Consider the following 15,994-nt stretch of genomic DNA (forward strand, 5'->3'; position numbering starts at 1 on the left):
TTTGACATTTTTTGTTGTTATTTTTGAAAACCATCTACACAGTGACTAAAATGGGCACCTAAGATGGAGAATTGTTGAGGAAAGTTATGCCTTTTATTGTTTAACATAATTGTTCATTTGAGTCAACTCAAGGTTTTTGTTAAACTTCAGTTTCACAGATACTTAGGGTCCAGAAATGGTGGGTTTTCCAAGCAGAGAGGTAATTCTTAATAGTGCTGACTCTTATAGCATATTTTAGAGTAGTGAGGGAATCTAGATTATTAGTTTGCTACAATTGTTTTTGTTGTTGTTTTTAATAAGTCAGAATCTTACAGAATAATAACTTTATTTCAGAAATGAATATTAGATTGCCAAAAAAGATTCTCTTATGGCTAAATTTTGTTCACTCTTTTCTGGCTTAGATTATTAGGAATAATAATAGGACCCCAAAATGTTAACTACCAATATTTTGATAAAAAGTAAGGAAATTAGAGCTCTTTAACCTAAATGAAACGAGAATTTACATTTGTTTTAATTAAGCCAAACCTTTTCTCCATAAATCACATGCAAATAACTAATACTCTGATTTTCAAAAATTGAATTTATTAAATTTTCTTCAAAATTTTCAATATGGATAGTTAAATCTAGACTGTTAAACATCGGTGCATTGTACTTAAATGTAATCATAAGGTAGCACTTTAAGTGAAATTGTCTTTAACTTGAAATGTGAATTTAAGAGTCATAGAAGATACTACATTTTTGAGAAGTCTTGCATTCCAAGTTAAACAAAGAAAAATATGTTATCATAATTTGCTTCTCCTGGCATTTTGTTCTAATCATATATGAACTGTTTTTGTGTGCTTATGCATGTATATTCTTGATACTGCATAACAAAAAGTTGCCTCATTTCCTCCTTTTGTCTGTTTTTTTTTTCTCCCTCTTCTTAGCATCATTCACGGTTATGTGTTACAATGTGTTATGTGATAAATATGCTACCCGGCAGCTATATGGCTATTGTCCGTCCTGGGCATTAAACTGGGAATACAGGAAAAAGGGAATTATGGAAGAAATTGTTAACTGGGACGCAGATATCATTAGTCTTCAGGTAACACTATAGAAATTAAATTGTGTTTAAATTAGAGATGAACTAAAAAAATAGTAGAAAATCCTACATCTGGGAGAAAGCCCGTGTTCAAAGCAAAACTGAAAAAGAGTAGTTTTTTCTCCTTTAAAAGGGCAATAATTTTAGTAAAAATGAAAGAGATTTCCATAGTGTAACTATAATGCTGACTGAGCACACATGTGCATTTATTTTCATTTACTGTTTTCTGAAATTAATCTTGCCTCCTATCTATGTTAACAATTCCCCGTGAGCAGTTTATTGGAATTATTGAAAGAGAAAATTGCAGAAAGAGTACTAGTTTTTCAGGAATATAAATTTTACTTAGAGTTGAGTTCAGAAGAAAAAATATTTTCTTAAAGATGTTTCTTAAACATTTAAAAACTTCACAATTAATTCATAAAATTTACTTGATGAACTATTTCTAAAATTTAGTCCTATCTGAATTTGTTTCTCTTTTCAAAAGAGATTTATATTGGTAAATCTTTTATATCTGTTTGACTTCTCAAAAATAATTTTAAAATTTCTTTTCAGTTCATTTAAATACTTGTTAAGAGCTCAGATCTCTCGGTGGTGGACCACTCACAGAAAGGCGCAGTTGTAGAAGTTATATAGCCTTGAATTGGAGAGGAGGACTCTATAGCATTCTATTTAAAACACTATATATTTGAATTTAACTGAAGAAGAAATTTGTATTCTTTGGAAATTGAAATTTTTCAGCATTTAGCAATAATTAGCCAAATTTTTTGAGTAGGTTTTTTTGTTAGTAATTTTATTAATTTCAAAGCATATTAAATGTTTTTAGTTGAAAAATTTTAAGTAGACAATTATGTATATTTAATTAGATACAGCATGGTATTTTAATATATCTGTATAGTGAGGTATGACTTGTTCATATATCTTATCACCTCAAATAGTTTCTGTTTCTTAAGGATGCTTTAAAATTATTGTAGTATTTTACACATTTTCAGTATATCCTGGGAAGAAAACGGATGACTTGCTTTTTTTTTTTTTTTTGTCTTGTTTTGTTTTTGGCTACATAGTATGCCCCAATCCAGCCATGGCTACATAGCCAGACTCCATGTCGAAAAAGAAAAAGAAACATGGAAACCATTTTTTAAAAAATGAAATAGCTTGATAGTTGTTTGTTTTGTATTTTACATTTTCTGAGACATAACAAGTACAACAAGAATTGGGAGAAAGAAACAAATGAAGTTAGGCTGTGCTTCACTGTCCAGGTTTCACTTCAGTTTTTAGAGCAGCAACATGCTCTCAAGCCTTTGTAAGTGAAATGTAGTTTGAAAGATGCATCCAAATTTAAGAAAGCCTTTCTTTTGTAAAAGCCATAGTATGTATAACATACTGTGTTCTATATATTCCGGAAAAGGTGAAAAATTAGAAAGTATAACCAAGGAAAACATGAACTCCTATACATGAAAGACCTGAAATAGTTTCTGTATACTTTTTTGTTCTTTTCATTTAGTTAACTTAAAAGTTTTTTCTAATGAAAAGAGATTCTAATATTGTCATGTTTTCTGTATCTACTTACTACACTTTTCATGTTACTCACACTCTTAAAGTCAGCAGATGAATACAATTAAATGAGTACAATTTTTAAATTATAGAACAGTTAGTCACCTGGGACTTCTTTTTTTAAAATCATGCCATTGAGAGCACCTTTATATGTAAATATCATCATCACTTCTACATTTTTTGGGAAAGATTTATTTAAAATATTCTATGAATCAAAGAACAAAATCTCAAACTTAATTATTAAATTAAGAGACCAGTTTTTGACTGTTCGGAAATTTTACATTTTATTGTTATTTTTGAAAGAATGTCTTTCGCACTCTTTAGGTATCATTTCTTTGTACCACAATTCAAAAGAATAATCAGTTTTCTTTTTACACAAAAGATTCATAATTTCCTATCACCTAACCTGCCATATATGATTTCTTTAATTATTAGCCTGGAGGAAGTGAGATATATGGGAGTGAACCCTAATTTGGGAGTCAAGAAAGCTGAGGTGTAATCTTACTCCTGTTATTAACCAGTATGGTGAACAGGAGAATATCATGCTACCTTTCTTGTGCCTTTGTGTTTAAAATACTGCACATGTCAAACACAACTGCTTGTGATAAGATTGCTAGATAATATGTGAGATAAAGTGTTTTATCGTAATCAATCCTTAATTATTATGGAATATTTTTATGTCTTAATTATTTTCACTCTGTCATGTAGATAACAATTTTTTCTTCATCTTAGGAAGTGGAAACAGAGCAATACTTTACTCTCTTTCTGCCAGCATTGAAGGATCGTGGATATGATGGATTTTTTTCTCCAAAGTCACGTGCCAAAATCATGTCTGAGCAGGAAAGAAAGCATGTGGATGGTTGTGCAGTATTCTTCAAAACAGAAAAGTGAGTCTCAAGAAATAAAGCACAGCTATGTACACTTAATTACTTTTAACTTTCTTTTCTTTTTGGAATTTTTTTATTGGTTGTGTTATTTATTTATATTTCAAATGTTTTTGTTTTGTTTTGTTTTTTGAGACAGGGTTTCTCTGTGTAGCCCTGGCTGTCCTGGAACTCACGGTGTAGACCAGGCTGGCCTCGAACTCAGAAATCCACCTGCCTCTGCCTCCCAGGTGCTGTGCTACCACTGTCCAGCTTACATTTCGAATGTTATTCCACTTCCCGGTTTCCCTTCTGCAAACCTCCTCCCCCGTCCTCCCTGCTTTTATGTGGGTGCTCCCCCACAAACCCACCCATCCACTCCTGCCTCACCTCTCTAGTATTCCCTCACTCTGGGGCATCAAACCTCCAACAAGGGCCTCCCCTCCAATTGATATGGCAATCCTCTGCTACATATGCAGCTGGAGCCATGTGTACTCTTTAGTTGGTAACCACCCTGGGAGCTCTAGGGTGTCTGGTTGGTTGATAATGTTCTTCGTGTGGAGTTGCAAACCCCTTCAGCTCCTTCAGGCCTTCGCTTTACTCCTTCATTGGGATCCCGGGGATCAGTCCCATGTGTTGGCTGCAAGCATCCACATCTGTATTGGTTAGGCTCTGACAGAGTCTCTTAGTGGGGACAGCTATACCAGGCTCCTGTCAGCAAGCGATTCTTGGCATCAGCAGTAGTGTCTGGCTTTGACGTTTGCAGATGGGATGGATCCCTAGGTGGGGCAGTCTCTGGATGGCCTTTCCTTCAGTCTCTGCTTCTCTCTGTCGCTGCGTTTCTTCTAGACAGGAGCAATTCTGGGTTAATATTTTTGAGATGGGTGGGTGGCCCCATACCTCAACTGGGGGCCATGCCTAACCTCTGGATACGGTCTTTACAGGTCCTCTCTCCCCTTTGTTGGGTATTTCAGCTAATGTCCTCCCTTTTGGGTCCTGGGAACCTCTTGCTTTCCTGGCATCTGAGATTTTCCTTGAAAATAGTCTTTTAGTTTGACTCTAAAAGGGTAAAGCTAGAAATTGCAATACTGTTTTTCTTAGGCAGTATACAAGAAATGATGATATTTATTGTAGTATTCTTTATATTGTTATTGGCAGATTACTCTGAAAATTTGAGATGAATTTGAAGATAACAGTTTTTAATGTTTTTCCATACAATAAAACATCAGTTATATGTAAAGTGTAATTAGTTATAGGATAAGTAGGGGGCAGAAATAAAGCATAGGGCTTAGGGAAGCAGGGAGTGAAAAGATTCACACCACTTAAGTGAGAAACAACATGCACAGAACTGTGAGACTATTCCCTTTCTCCATCCTACCTCCTTTTTTCTTTTGACCCCACTCTTTCTCTCCTGATCTGTCTCTTTATGAGGCCTTGAGCTCACTGCTCAAGTGCTGGGGTTGCAGGTGTGTGCCACAGCATCTGGTTCACGTTCTCCTAGTACTTTCTGGATAATGTGGATGACTTTTGTTTGATCACTATTACTTTTTTGAGTTTTGAAAGGAGAAATGTAAATTCCTTGATAATTTACTCAAGGTGGTTAATATTTTGAAGAACATTTATAACTGCAATATAGAAAACTTTAACCATTGTATAGTTGCAGATTCATTCTTGGATTATTAAGATACTGTGAACTTTTTTTTTTAATAAGTTCATAGGAAATAGTTTGTTCCATTCTTTTTCTTTCCTTCTTTAGCTGTTTGTTTCCTAAATAGTAGAGTATCAAGGATTCCATAGAAGTGAAGAATTTTAAGTGTGACACATTTCATTAAACCATTTGCTAACAATCCAGGGACCCCACTTTTGAAGATGGTTTCTCCTGATCTTTAATCCCTCAGTTGACTGTACTTTTTCATCTGGGGTTAAGGTTTTAGGGGGCCCACTTTTACTGTCTTCTTTCTTCATGGAAGACGTAATAGTAAAAAGATTAGGAAATCATAGCTTTAATATTTAATTAGCAGTATAATCTTAAGTTGTTTATACTTTCAGATCAGTTTCTTTACTTGCTTATTCTTGTAAGAAACAACATTTTATGCTGTTTATAAAATTAACAAAGTAAAAATGATAGCTGTAGAAGGGTATTTTGACTTCATATTCACTTTTAAAGTCTTTCACATCAGAATAGACAGTAAATTTTATCAAAATACTTATCCATATGGTGAAAGGATGGCATGAATATGTATGTATGTATGTATGTATGTATATAAAAGCTAGGACACATATTAAAGACATGTAAAGAATTAGAATACAATAAAATACTCTAGTGATTTCCTTTTAAGACAGGAGAGAATCAGTAATTGTTGAGCTGAAGGCTTCAAGCACTTTAAGCAGGCACTCTTCCAGTGAGCCACACTGTGACCTGCCAGATTTTAATGTGGGAGGCTCGTCAGGACCGTTTAGGCATCATCATGAACATCATTTGTTCCTTATAATAGTTACAGATACTGCAAAAGTATATTTTCATCAAAGGGAGAAATGAGTTTTGCTTTGTCTTTTATGTCAAATAGGACCTACAGTAGGCAAACTTAAAACACATATATGCATTTTATATATGTGGTGTGTATAGAGAACTTCATTAAAGACAGATTTTTGTCTAGCTGGTGTAGGAGAAGAAGGGGCAAAGGAGAGGAGGAGGGTAAATCGCAGGTGGGACAACAGCTTGGTGTCATTAGACACTTCACTGTCATCACATAGTTTTGAAACTTATTGCTTCAAAGAAAACTTTTTATGAACATTGCTAATAAATGATAAATTCAAGGTGTTTATTTTCCTGATGAGATGAGGTAACCTTTATATTTTATCTAGGAAAGGCCTGGTACTTGCTTTTTTTTTTTTTTTTTTTTTTTTGTATTATTAAGTATAGTTTTCTGCTTGGAAAAAGTACATTCAGAAGTTGTAGTGCCTTCTTAAGTATATTGTGATGCTCCTTTCTCCTTGGCCTTTGGGTTATTGATTTCTTTGATTGTATTTAGTAATCTGTGATTTTAATTCTTTAAAATGAGGGCTTATTTGTAATGATAAGTTACTATCAGTTAAGTGTGGGGCTGAAGTAGTTCATGTTAAGAGTGCTTCAGCTGTTGCAGAGGACATGGGTTGGTTTCATAGCATCCATGTTAAGCAGCTCACAACTACCAGTTCTAGAGGATGATGTCTTTTAGTCAACAGTGTAAAGATGAGATGTAATAAATCTTTAAATAGTGTAAAGTTGACATGCAAAATGGTTTATGCTAAAGCTCTTGTACTTTTCAAATAGAGTTAATGAAAACTGTTCACTACCTAAGGTTTATTATGGGGCTGAAATGATAGAGGATGTAGAAGTGACTTTAAGAGTTCTCATCACTCAGGAGGCAGAGGCTGGCAGATCTCTGTTAGTTTGAGACCAACCTGCTCTACATAGTAAGTTCTAGGCAAGGCAAAGCTACAAAGAGAGACCCTTCAAAAATCAAATAAACTATAACAAAAGAACAGTTAAATGCTGTACAGACACAGAATCATGTATTCCTATTTTTCTTCAGTATTTATTTCTAGTCTGTAGTTTTTATTTACAAAGTTTTCTCTCACATTCCAATGATTGATAAAATGAAAGATTATCTTTTATATATTTCATTCTGAATATACATTAAGAAAATTTCTGAGGTTTGTTTTTAAGAGAAATGATACAGAAAGGAAGGCTCTGTTAACTTTTGGTGCCTTACTTTTCTCCTTCCCCCTGTTGTTCTTCCTCTTCCCACATTTCTTTCTGTGAATGTTGGGGTACTTGATGCCAGCATGTGCACCAGTGAACTGCTGTAGGAGTTAGAGAGCAGCCTGCACTTTCCTCTATGATAAGGATCATAGGCTTGAAGTCAGGTGATTCATGGCAAAGGATCTTTACTACACAAAACCATCTCACTGGCTCTTAATTTCATTCTTCACACTGATAGCCTTTTTAGCTAAAGGACCACCTGTTTACCTGCTTTAAGAACTCTGGGTTTTAAATAGGCCATGTGATCAGACACATTACACTTTATATATTCTGATCACGTTTGAGACATTCAGAATTAGAAAAAGAAGTTGACAGGAAGAATATCATTTCGTCTCGCATCGTAGACTACAGTGTGGGGAGCGTTACAGTCGGTATTGTTGAAGGGATGTATGTGGCTCAATTTTCAACTCTAGAGATGATATAAAATGTTAGATTGTTATGAAAACAAAAAATGTCTTTGAAATTCGAGTGAAATTAGTATGTTAAGCCATGACTGGTAGAGAATGTTCTAATCTCATTTCTAAGGATCAAAGGCAGGAAGAGAGAATTAGCTGTGAGTTTAAGGCCAGGGGCTCCCACTTGCTTGCCTTAAAGAAATACTTTGGTTCTCTGCAAATATTTCAAAAAGTTAATAAAATTGGGTAAATGATGTACCTTACTTTGGTCTCCAACACTCTTAAGACCATGGTCAAAAGCAACTTGGAGGAAAGAAAGGTTTAATGCATCTTAAATTTAGAAGTGATAGCTCATCATTGAGGGGAGTCAGGGCAGGAACTGAAGCAGAGCCTGTGGAGGAACGCTGCTTTTGGTATTTTCCACCTATGCTTACCAAATCTGCTTGCTTGTACCACTCAGTACCACCTGCCCAGGAATGAGTTGTGCCTACCCTTGTCATCTTGCCTACAGGCAGTCTGATAGAGGCTTTTTTTTTTTTTTTTTAAATTGAGGTTTCTTTTCTAAGATAAGTCTTGTTTGTGTCAAGCTGACAGAACAACCAGTACAGGTGGCTTGACCAAGTTCACAGTTATTAAATATTACCATTAGATGAATTTTTATTATATCCTACAATTCTACTATAATTTGCCCTCATCACAGAGACCCTTTTTTTTTTTCATATAATAAAATTTATGTCTCCGAACACTTATACCTAATCACAGTCTTTCTGTAAAAAACTAGTCAAGAATGTGATAATTTTTAGCTGGGAAAAAGATCATATTTCTATATTTTCTTGACTGTTGTCTTGATATGGTATTTAAAAATTGGCAAGTAGACTTTATTTTTTCCTCTTTTTAAGCTGCTCACTCATTTAAGATTGAATGTACTTTTAAATGTCAGAAAATCTGAACAGTACCTTGAGTAAATGAATTTTTTATATACAAGAAGCAGTCTAGATAGAACTGGCTCAGCTGCTTCCCCATTCTTAGAAGATTGGCTTATACCCTTCTGCTTAGTTCACATTTGGTAATTAGTCCTTTAAGTACTAAATTGTTTCTACTAGGTAGCTAGAAAGGAAAAGACATAAAAGGGTGAAGAGGAGATATATTTTATCTTTGTTAGATGGGTCTTTGTGTGAATTGTTTATAGAAACCATATTTCTTATTTCTGACTGGCCAGAATTATATAATGTGACCATTTGTAGCTATAGATTATCAATAGTGTTTATACTCGTGCCCCTCTACTGCTAATGTCTTAGCATGACAGTATAACTACCCAAATTCTCTGAATATGTGTGCCTTTTAGATTTACATTGGTGCAGAAGCATACAGTGGAATTCAACCAGGTAGCAATGGCAAATTCAGATGGATCCGAAGCAATGCTTAACAGAGTAATGACAAAAGATAACATTGGCGTTGCTGTGGTGTTAGAGGTCCACAAGGAGCTCTTTGGAACAGGTGAGTGCCATCTAAGTAGATTTCCTAAGAGAATCTTATTATTATTACAAGATTATTTTCTTGTCTTGACAACTGTTAAAGGAAATGGAAAAAGAAAATAGCATTAATTATACAAAGTATTACATATTTTTTATGATTTCTTGATTTATTCTATAGTTTCTGTCAGCACTTTTACTTAACAGGTAATATCTGTCCTTTTAACATACCATTAATTGAAAAAATTCTTTGAAATAGGGTATAGTTTGGTTAGGCTGAATTAGAAATTATACTTGGTCCTCTCTTGTATAGCTTTAGCTTCATGAGTGTGTACCCTTTGTTTTTTATGGTTAAATAGTTGGCATCTTTTCTTTAATTTCTTTGTTAAATCTCAAGTCCTTGTCAGGGTGAGAACAGTATCTTTTATCTGTGTGATACTTTGCAGGGTTTTTGGATTATTTATAGCTTCCCAAAGACTCTGAAATTCATTGTGTACTTGGCATTATCAAGGTCTTTTGTTGGCCTCTCTCAAGCAGAACAAGGTGATAAGGCCACACCAGTATTCCTCTCTTCCTGTGCTACTTGGACTTGAATACTAGTTTAAATTATTCAGACTACACATAGTATCAGATTTTTTTCTTACAGTTCTTCAGTTTATCATTAAACAACTGTTCATCATTAATGTGAGATTTTGTGTTTACATCTTTTTTAGCCTTTTCAAATTTTTTGTCTTTTCCCCATTACATTGTTCTTCTGGTCGGTTTTGTTCTGTTCATTATAATGACCTCTTTTGGAGTTTTACCCCTTTTTAATTTGCAGAGAAGTAATTCTAAATTATGTAATATATACTTCTACTTCCTAAAACATGTCCCTTTCCTTATAAAAGGGAAATTTAGTGGAGCAAATGGTTTTTGGGGGCACATTTTTAATATTTAACATAGTGAACATGCATTTATAGACAGAAGTGACACTAAAATTTCTAGGAGATGGAGACAGTATAGAAAAAGTTGTAAAATATTTTTTCAGTTTTATATAGCACGTTACTTTAGTAATTTATTTTCTCAACATTCAAAAATAATTACAACTTGGTAAGATAAGAAGGAAACATAATTTTACCTAAATATTACACTTAGAAATTGAGCCTTTTTCTTTAGAGTTTGTATGTATTTCAGTGGGAAAATCTGAACTACTTTTATGTACATTTCAATAGAAATTTTAATTTTGAATATTCACTTGATACTTCAACAGCCCCAAAGTACATAAACTTGAAAAAAAAACGAGAAATTCCTGATCACATTCTGGAAATAGCTTTTATTCATTTCTTTATATAATATATGTGTATAGGTTTATGTTGTGTCATTGAATTTTCTGCCTTGAACTTAATTTCTTGCTACTGCACAATACTTATCCATCTTGTATTTCACAAGCTCAATAGTAAAAGTCTATAGCAAAAGTCAGTAATAGTATGTGAACCTACAGAAAATGAAATAAGGAAACAAGTTTGCTACCCAAATAAAGTTAATTTTACAATGAAAATTGTGAGATTAGATAATTTTTTTTTCTATTTTTCGGGTCATCTTTCTGCCAATGCCTGTTAAGTTTACTTCTCACATGTTACATTGGATTAATTACCAAGTCCACCAATTGGAAAATATTATGTTAATCCTTATTTTAACAGAATTTTAGTGGAAAAAAGAATTTGAAATTGTGCAGCTGGTTATCTTTTTTCAAATTAACCCGAATATCAAAAACATTAAGTAGCAAACTAGCCTGAGTCCACACAGCGTAATTAATAATAAATCAGCTCTAAAATGGAAGTAGAATTTTGAAGTGCCCAATTTTCTAGTTTTTGTTTTAAGATTAATGCACGCGCGCGCGCGCGCGCACACACACACACACACACACACACACACACACACACACACACACACACGGCAGTCTGAAAGTGTTGGATGTTACCCAGGTGGTCGTGAGCAGTTTTGATGAGTGCTAGAAACTGAACCCTGTCCTCTTCAAAAGTAGCAAGTGCTCTTAACCGCTGCGCCATTGTCCAGTCCCACGGTTTTTCATATTAAAATTAGTTTTATTTGGGAATTTACTTGGGTAGCAAATTTGTTTCCTTATTTCATTTTCTGTAGGTTCATACACTATTACTGATTTTTGCTATTGACCCCTATTTACTATTAAGCTTGAGAAATGCAAGATGAATAATTATATATTGTGCAGTAGCAAGAAATTAAGTATTAGTTAATTTACCTGGAAACATCTCTCACTAGGTATTATGCTATTTAAATAACAGTTACTTAAAAGAGCTTGCTTCATGTTGGAGAGATGCCTCAGCAGTTAAGAGCATACATTGCTCTCCCAGAGGACTGGAATTTGGTTCTCAGCACCTACTTTGAGTGGCTCACAACCACCTTTAATTTAACTTCAGTTCCATGAGATCAAATGCCTTTTTTCTGGTCTCTGCAGGCACTACACTCATGGTTTCCTGAATTACCTTTAGCTTCTTAGATAAGTTTGAGATGAAAATCAGTATAAATATATAGAAAAAAATAATGAAGTAGCCATGACTCTTTTTCAGAAAAATTTTAAAGTACTTTTTTAAAAAAAGAAACATGTATATAACATTCTACATCTCTTTTATGCTGTTTAAATTTAGGTATGAAGCCTATTCATGCTGCAGACAAACAGCTACTTATAGTGGCAAATGCCCACATGCATTGGGACCCAGAGTATTCTGATGTGAAACTTATTCAGACCATGATGTTTGTCTCAGAGGTTAAAAACATTCTGGAGAAAGCCTCAAGTAGGCCTGGCAGCCCAACTGCAGATCCCAATTCCATCCCGCTGGTGCTATGTGCAGATCTTAACTCATTGCCAGATTCAGGTATTTACCACATCTTTTTTCCTTGCTTTCAGTTTCACATTTAGTCTTGAGTGGAAGGCCACACAGCTCCTAACAGGGCTCTTCTAAATTAAGGAACATGCCAGTTGGAAGTTGAGAGATGAGACAGTGACTAATTGAAAAAAAATTAATAAGGAAACTGCTTCCAAAGGAGGGTTTGGGCTTAAGTAAAACAAAACAATGAATGCTTTTGTACTTTAATAACTCCTACTCTTGCTCTTAACTGGAAAAATGGTGGGAGCTGTCCTCAGACCTTGTAAATATAGTTATAGGTGAGGGTCAGTAATTGACGTGATGGCTTGGAATTGAATGGTACAGTCAGTGCCTGCCAAATTATAATAAGGGAGGTTGGGGAGGAGATTGTCCTCTCTCACACTCTGCTCTCACTCTTCTGCCAAGGCTGCCCATTAACCAAGTCCAGCTAGAAGTTCTAGGGCTAGGAAAATGCTTGCATCAATGAGAGATCAACCTCCTGAGGCACAGAGTTCAGTAAAGATAGATACTCTTTAGAGAGTATTCATCACAGATAGCTGTCTCTCAATAATGGCAGGTTCTTCATGACCTTTCTGTACTTACTACTAGGTATAGAAGAATGATCAGAATTCCAGCAAGGTGGTATATCACACCACTGGACTATTTTATGCCTGGATATCATCTTTGTAAAACTCAGTTGTCCATTTTAGATCCTGAATTTCAAATGCAAAACAAAAGAGTATACATCTGTACTATTGACAAAACATATTCCATATTATTATTAAGCTGTTTAATACTTACCTTACTAGGTATCAAATCCAAGCTTATTGCATGTTAGTTAGGCAAGCATTCCTAGCCATCATTAGACAAATCAAAATAGTCAGTAGCAAATATAAAATAACTTAAATACCCATATTTGGAAATTGTAAATAGTCACCAAATTTAGAAAATATCTTGTTCATAGTAAGTAAATGATATTTTTGCAAATATTTGCAAAAACCTTAGGCCAGTTTGCCCCTCCCAACCTCCCATGTGTATGTGTATGCATGTATGCTCAACCACTCAACAGAAATCAGCCTTGTGCGTTGCTCGGGTGTCGTTCCTTGTTTGTCAGACTGGGTTCCTGCCAGCCTAGGGATGACCAAGTAGGTTAGGCCTACCTAGTTGGCCAGTGAGCCCCAGGGATTGTCTGCCTGTACACCCCCAGTGCGGGTGTTACAAGAGCTCTCCATCACAATCAGCTCTTTTTTCACTGGTTCTGAAGCTTTGACTCATGGTCATGCTTCCATGGTAGTTTACTGACTGAGTTGTCTCTCCAGCCCACATCCCTCTTTCTTAGTTCTTACAGAAAATAATTATTTTTCTCTAAAAGTACAAGTTTTTCTTTTATTATTTCACATGATTTCCTGAAACTATTTATGATAACTATTAATATCACTGTTACCATAGCATAGCTCACTGGCTCAAGTCAGACTGTCAGGGTAGGACCCTGATTCTGTTTCTTAGCAGCTATACGTGTTATTCATTATGGATAAGGGGATAAGTGTATTATTGGACTCAATAAATTATTTGTATGCCTAGCATATCATAAATGCTAGATAAATTGTGGTTCCTTTTGAGTTATTCATGACACTGATACTCATTTTACTTCATATTCATATTATTGTCATCCTTAATCATTAATAAATGAATTTAACATTATTGTGAAGTAATTACAAAAGGGGTGGGAGGCTTTTGTTTGCTGATTTGGTGGAAATATTTTGAAGCTGATACTTTCAACTTTTGATACACATCTAATATTTTTGGTCTCTGGCATATAATGTTACTTGGACATAAAGTGTTTTTCATAGGTGTCAGACTGAGACTTACGTTAACTCAAAGTAAATGAGGGGTTGGAGAGATGGCTCAGTGGTTAAGAGCACTAGCTGTTCTCCCAGAGGGATGTGGTTTGATTCCTAGCACCCACATGGTGGCTCACAACCATCAGTAATCAGTAATCAGTAATTCTAATTCCAGGGAACTTGATATCCTCTTCTGGCCTCTGGAGACAAACTTGCAACTAAAACACTCGTATACATAAAATAGTAAAATAATAATTAAAAAATAAATAATAATTTTCTTAGCTAACCTTGGACATTGCATTATTGCGGATGAAAAACCTGTTTTTATTGCAAATAATGTTTTATTAAGTGTTCTTTGTATATTTTCCTATGTTGTTGATTGACTATTTTGAGTACTGCTAAAGACATAGTAGTTTAAAGTAGTATTTCCAAAGTACTGAAGATGAAGACCTTTCTGATGAATGCTGTCTAGATTCTAGAAGTCATCTCAACCTAAAGAACTACTAAGGGTGACAGTAGTCCTCGTGATGCTGACACTTTGTTCTGAAGTAAGCAAATGCCTTTTAGTGAGGTTAAGTTACATAAAATTGCTAGTGTTTAAGAATTTAAATACCAGGAACAAGAACACATTTTTTTGTTTGTTTGTTTTGTTTTAGAGATGAGATCTCATTACACAGCTCTGGCTTGCCTAGAGCTTCCTGTGTAGACCAAGCTGTCCTGGACCTCAGAGAAAACAGCCTGCCTTTCTGCTTCTTGGGTATTAGGATTAAAGATATACACCACCAAGCCCAGCCTAGAGTTTTATAGGATTTAAGCAAACTCTAACCCTGGTGTGTCTGTAGAATATGATTTAATAATACAGCTGTGCCCTAAACATTAAAGGGTAGTGTTCTTTCTTTGTTCTGCTAGGTGTTGTGGAATATTTAAGCAATGGAGGAGTAGCTGACAACCATAAAGACTTCAAGGAACTAAGGTACAATGAGTGTCTTATGAACTTCAGCTGTAGTGGAAAGAATGGAAGCTCAGAAGGGAGAATCACACATGGCTTCCAACTTAAGAGCGCCTATGAAAATAACTTGATGCCTTATACCAATTACACCTTTGATTTCAAAGTAAGTAGCAGTCTCTGGACAAGCATCTGAACTATAAAAAAGTATAAACCCTTATGATTAAGAGTTTTCAGGGCTGCTGGTTGTAGTGGCACACACCTGGAAGATTTGCTAAAGAACTTGCAGAGCTCTGGCCTCTGCCAGCATCAGGTACACAGATGTTTCACAGATGTACATGCAGGCAAAATACTCATAGATAAAATACAAAAGAAAAATTAGCACTGATTAAAAAACAGGCAAGCAGACAAACAAAAACCAGTCTGGCTTAAATATACAACTAAACAAGGAATTTTGTTGGGTTTCATGATCATAACTAATGTCATTTAAATTCTTTTTAAACTTTTATTTGTTCACATTTTAGATAATAGTGATAATAGCTCATATTTTTACTATGTATCAGGCACTGTTGAAATTCAGTTAATCTTCATCTGTTTATTACCACCTGTGCTTAGCAAGAATTTAAGCACCTGATATGACTAAGCTTCCCTGGAATGAACTTATATGCTATTCTGTCAAAGTTTTCTTTGAATAGCTTATTTACCTAACAATTTCCAAAGTTTCTTGTAGGGGTAGAGTTATAGGTTGTACTTAATGTCAGTCTTATCTCTGTAGTTGTATTAGTATATTCCCAGGTCATCCATGGAAACTTCCAAGTTTTAAAAGGAAGTCTTAAAAACAGGAGCCTGCTGCTCACGTTCAGGATAAGGTACTCCTTGATAAACAGACGGCAACGGCTCATGGTGGTTATTCCCCTTTTGTGCGTTTCCAGATCATTTTGTCTACTTGTAGCTCTTCTCTTCTATTTGGCTTTCTGTCATTTTCAGAATGAGTTGTACATTTTGTTCTGTCCTAAAAATACATATATAGATATAGAAAATTGTTTAGTATACAAAGCATGGAGAATTTATAGTATAATACAAAAGGAAAATATTAAATAGGCCCATTTACAATTTCAGTAACCTTTTTCCTTTTTTGCTTTGTTTTATATTTTGAGA

At 34.7% G+C, this 15,994-nt stretch overlaps 1 protein-coding gene across 9 annotated transcripts in view; it reads left to right on the forward strand.

The window, feature by feature from the left end:
• The window catches only part of Cnot6l (CCR4-NOT transcription complex subunit 6 like), a 138,123-nt gene that overhangs the window by 58,946 nt on the left and 63,183 nt on the right, over positions 1-15,994 (forward strand). For all 9 annotated transcript variants that reach the window (XM_076926456.1, XM_076926458.1, XM_076926452.1 and 6 more), the window contains 5 exons: positions 927-1,084; positions 3,365-3,519; positions 9,041-9,192; positions 11,831-12,058; positions 14,800-15,002. In XM_076926456.1, coding sequence (XP_076782571.1) covers positions 927-1,084; positions 3,365-3,519; positions 9,041-9,192; positions 11,831-12,058; positions 14,800-15,002 — 896 coding nt within the window. The remainder of the gene's footprint in view (positions 1-926; positions 1,085-3,364; positions 3,520-9,040; positions 9,193-11,830; positions 12,059-14,799; positions 15,003-15,994) is intronic.

Source organism: Arvicanthis niloticus, chromosome 27 (assembly GCF_011762505.2).
Source record: "Arvicanthis niloticus isolate mArvNil1 chromosome 27, mArvNil1.pat.X, whole genome shotgun sequence".
NCBI lineage: Eukaryota > Metazoa > Chordata > Mammalia > Rodentia > Muridae > Arvicanthis > Arvicanthis niloticus.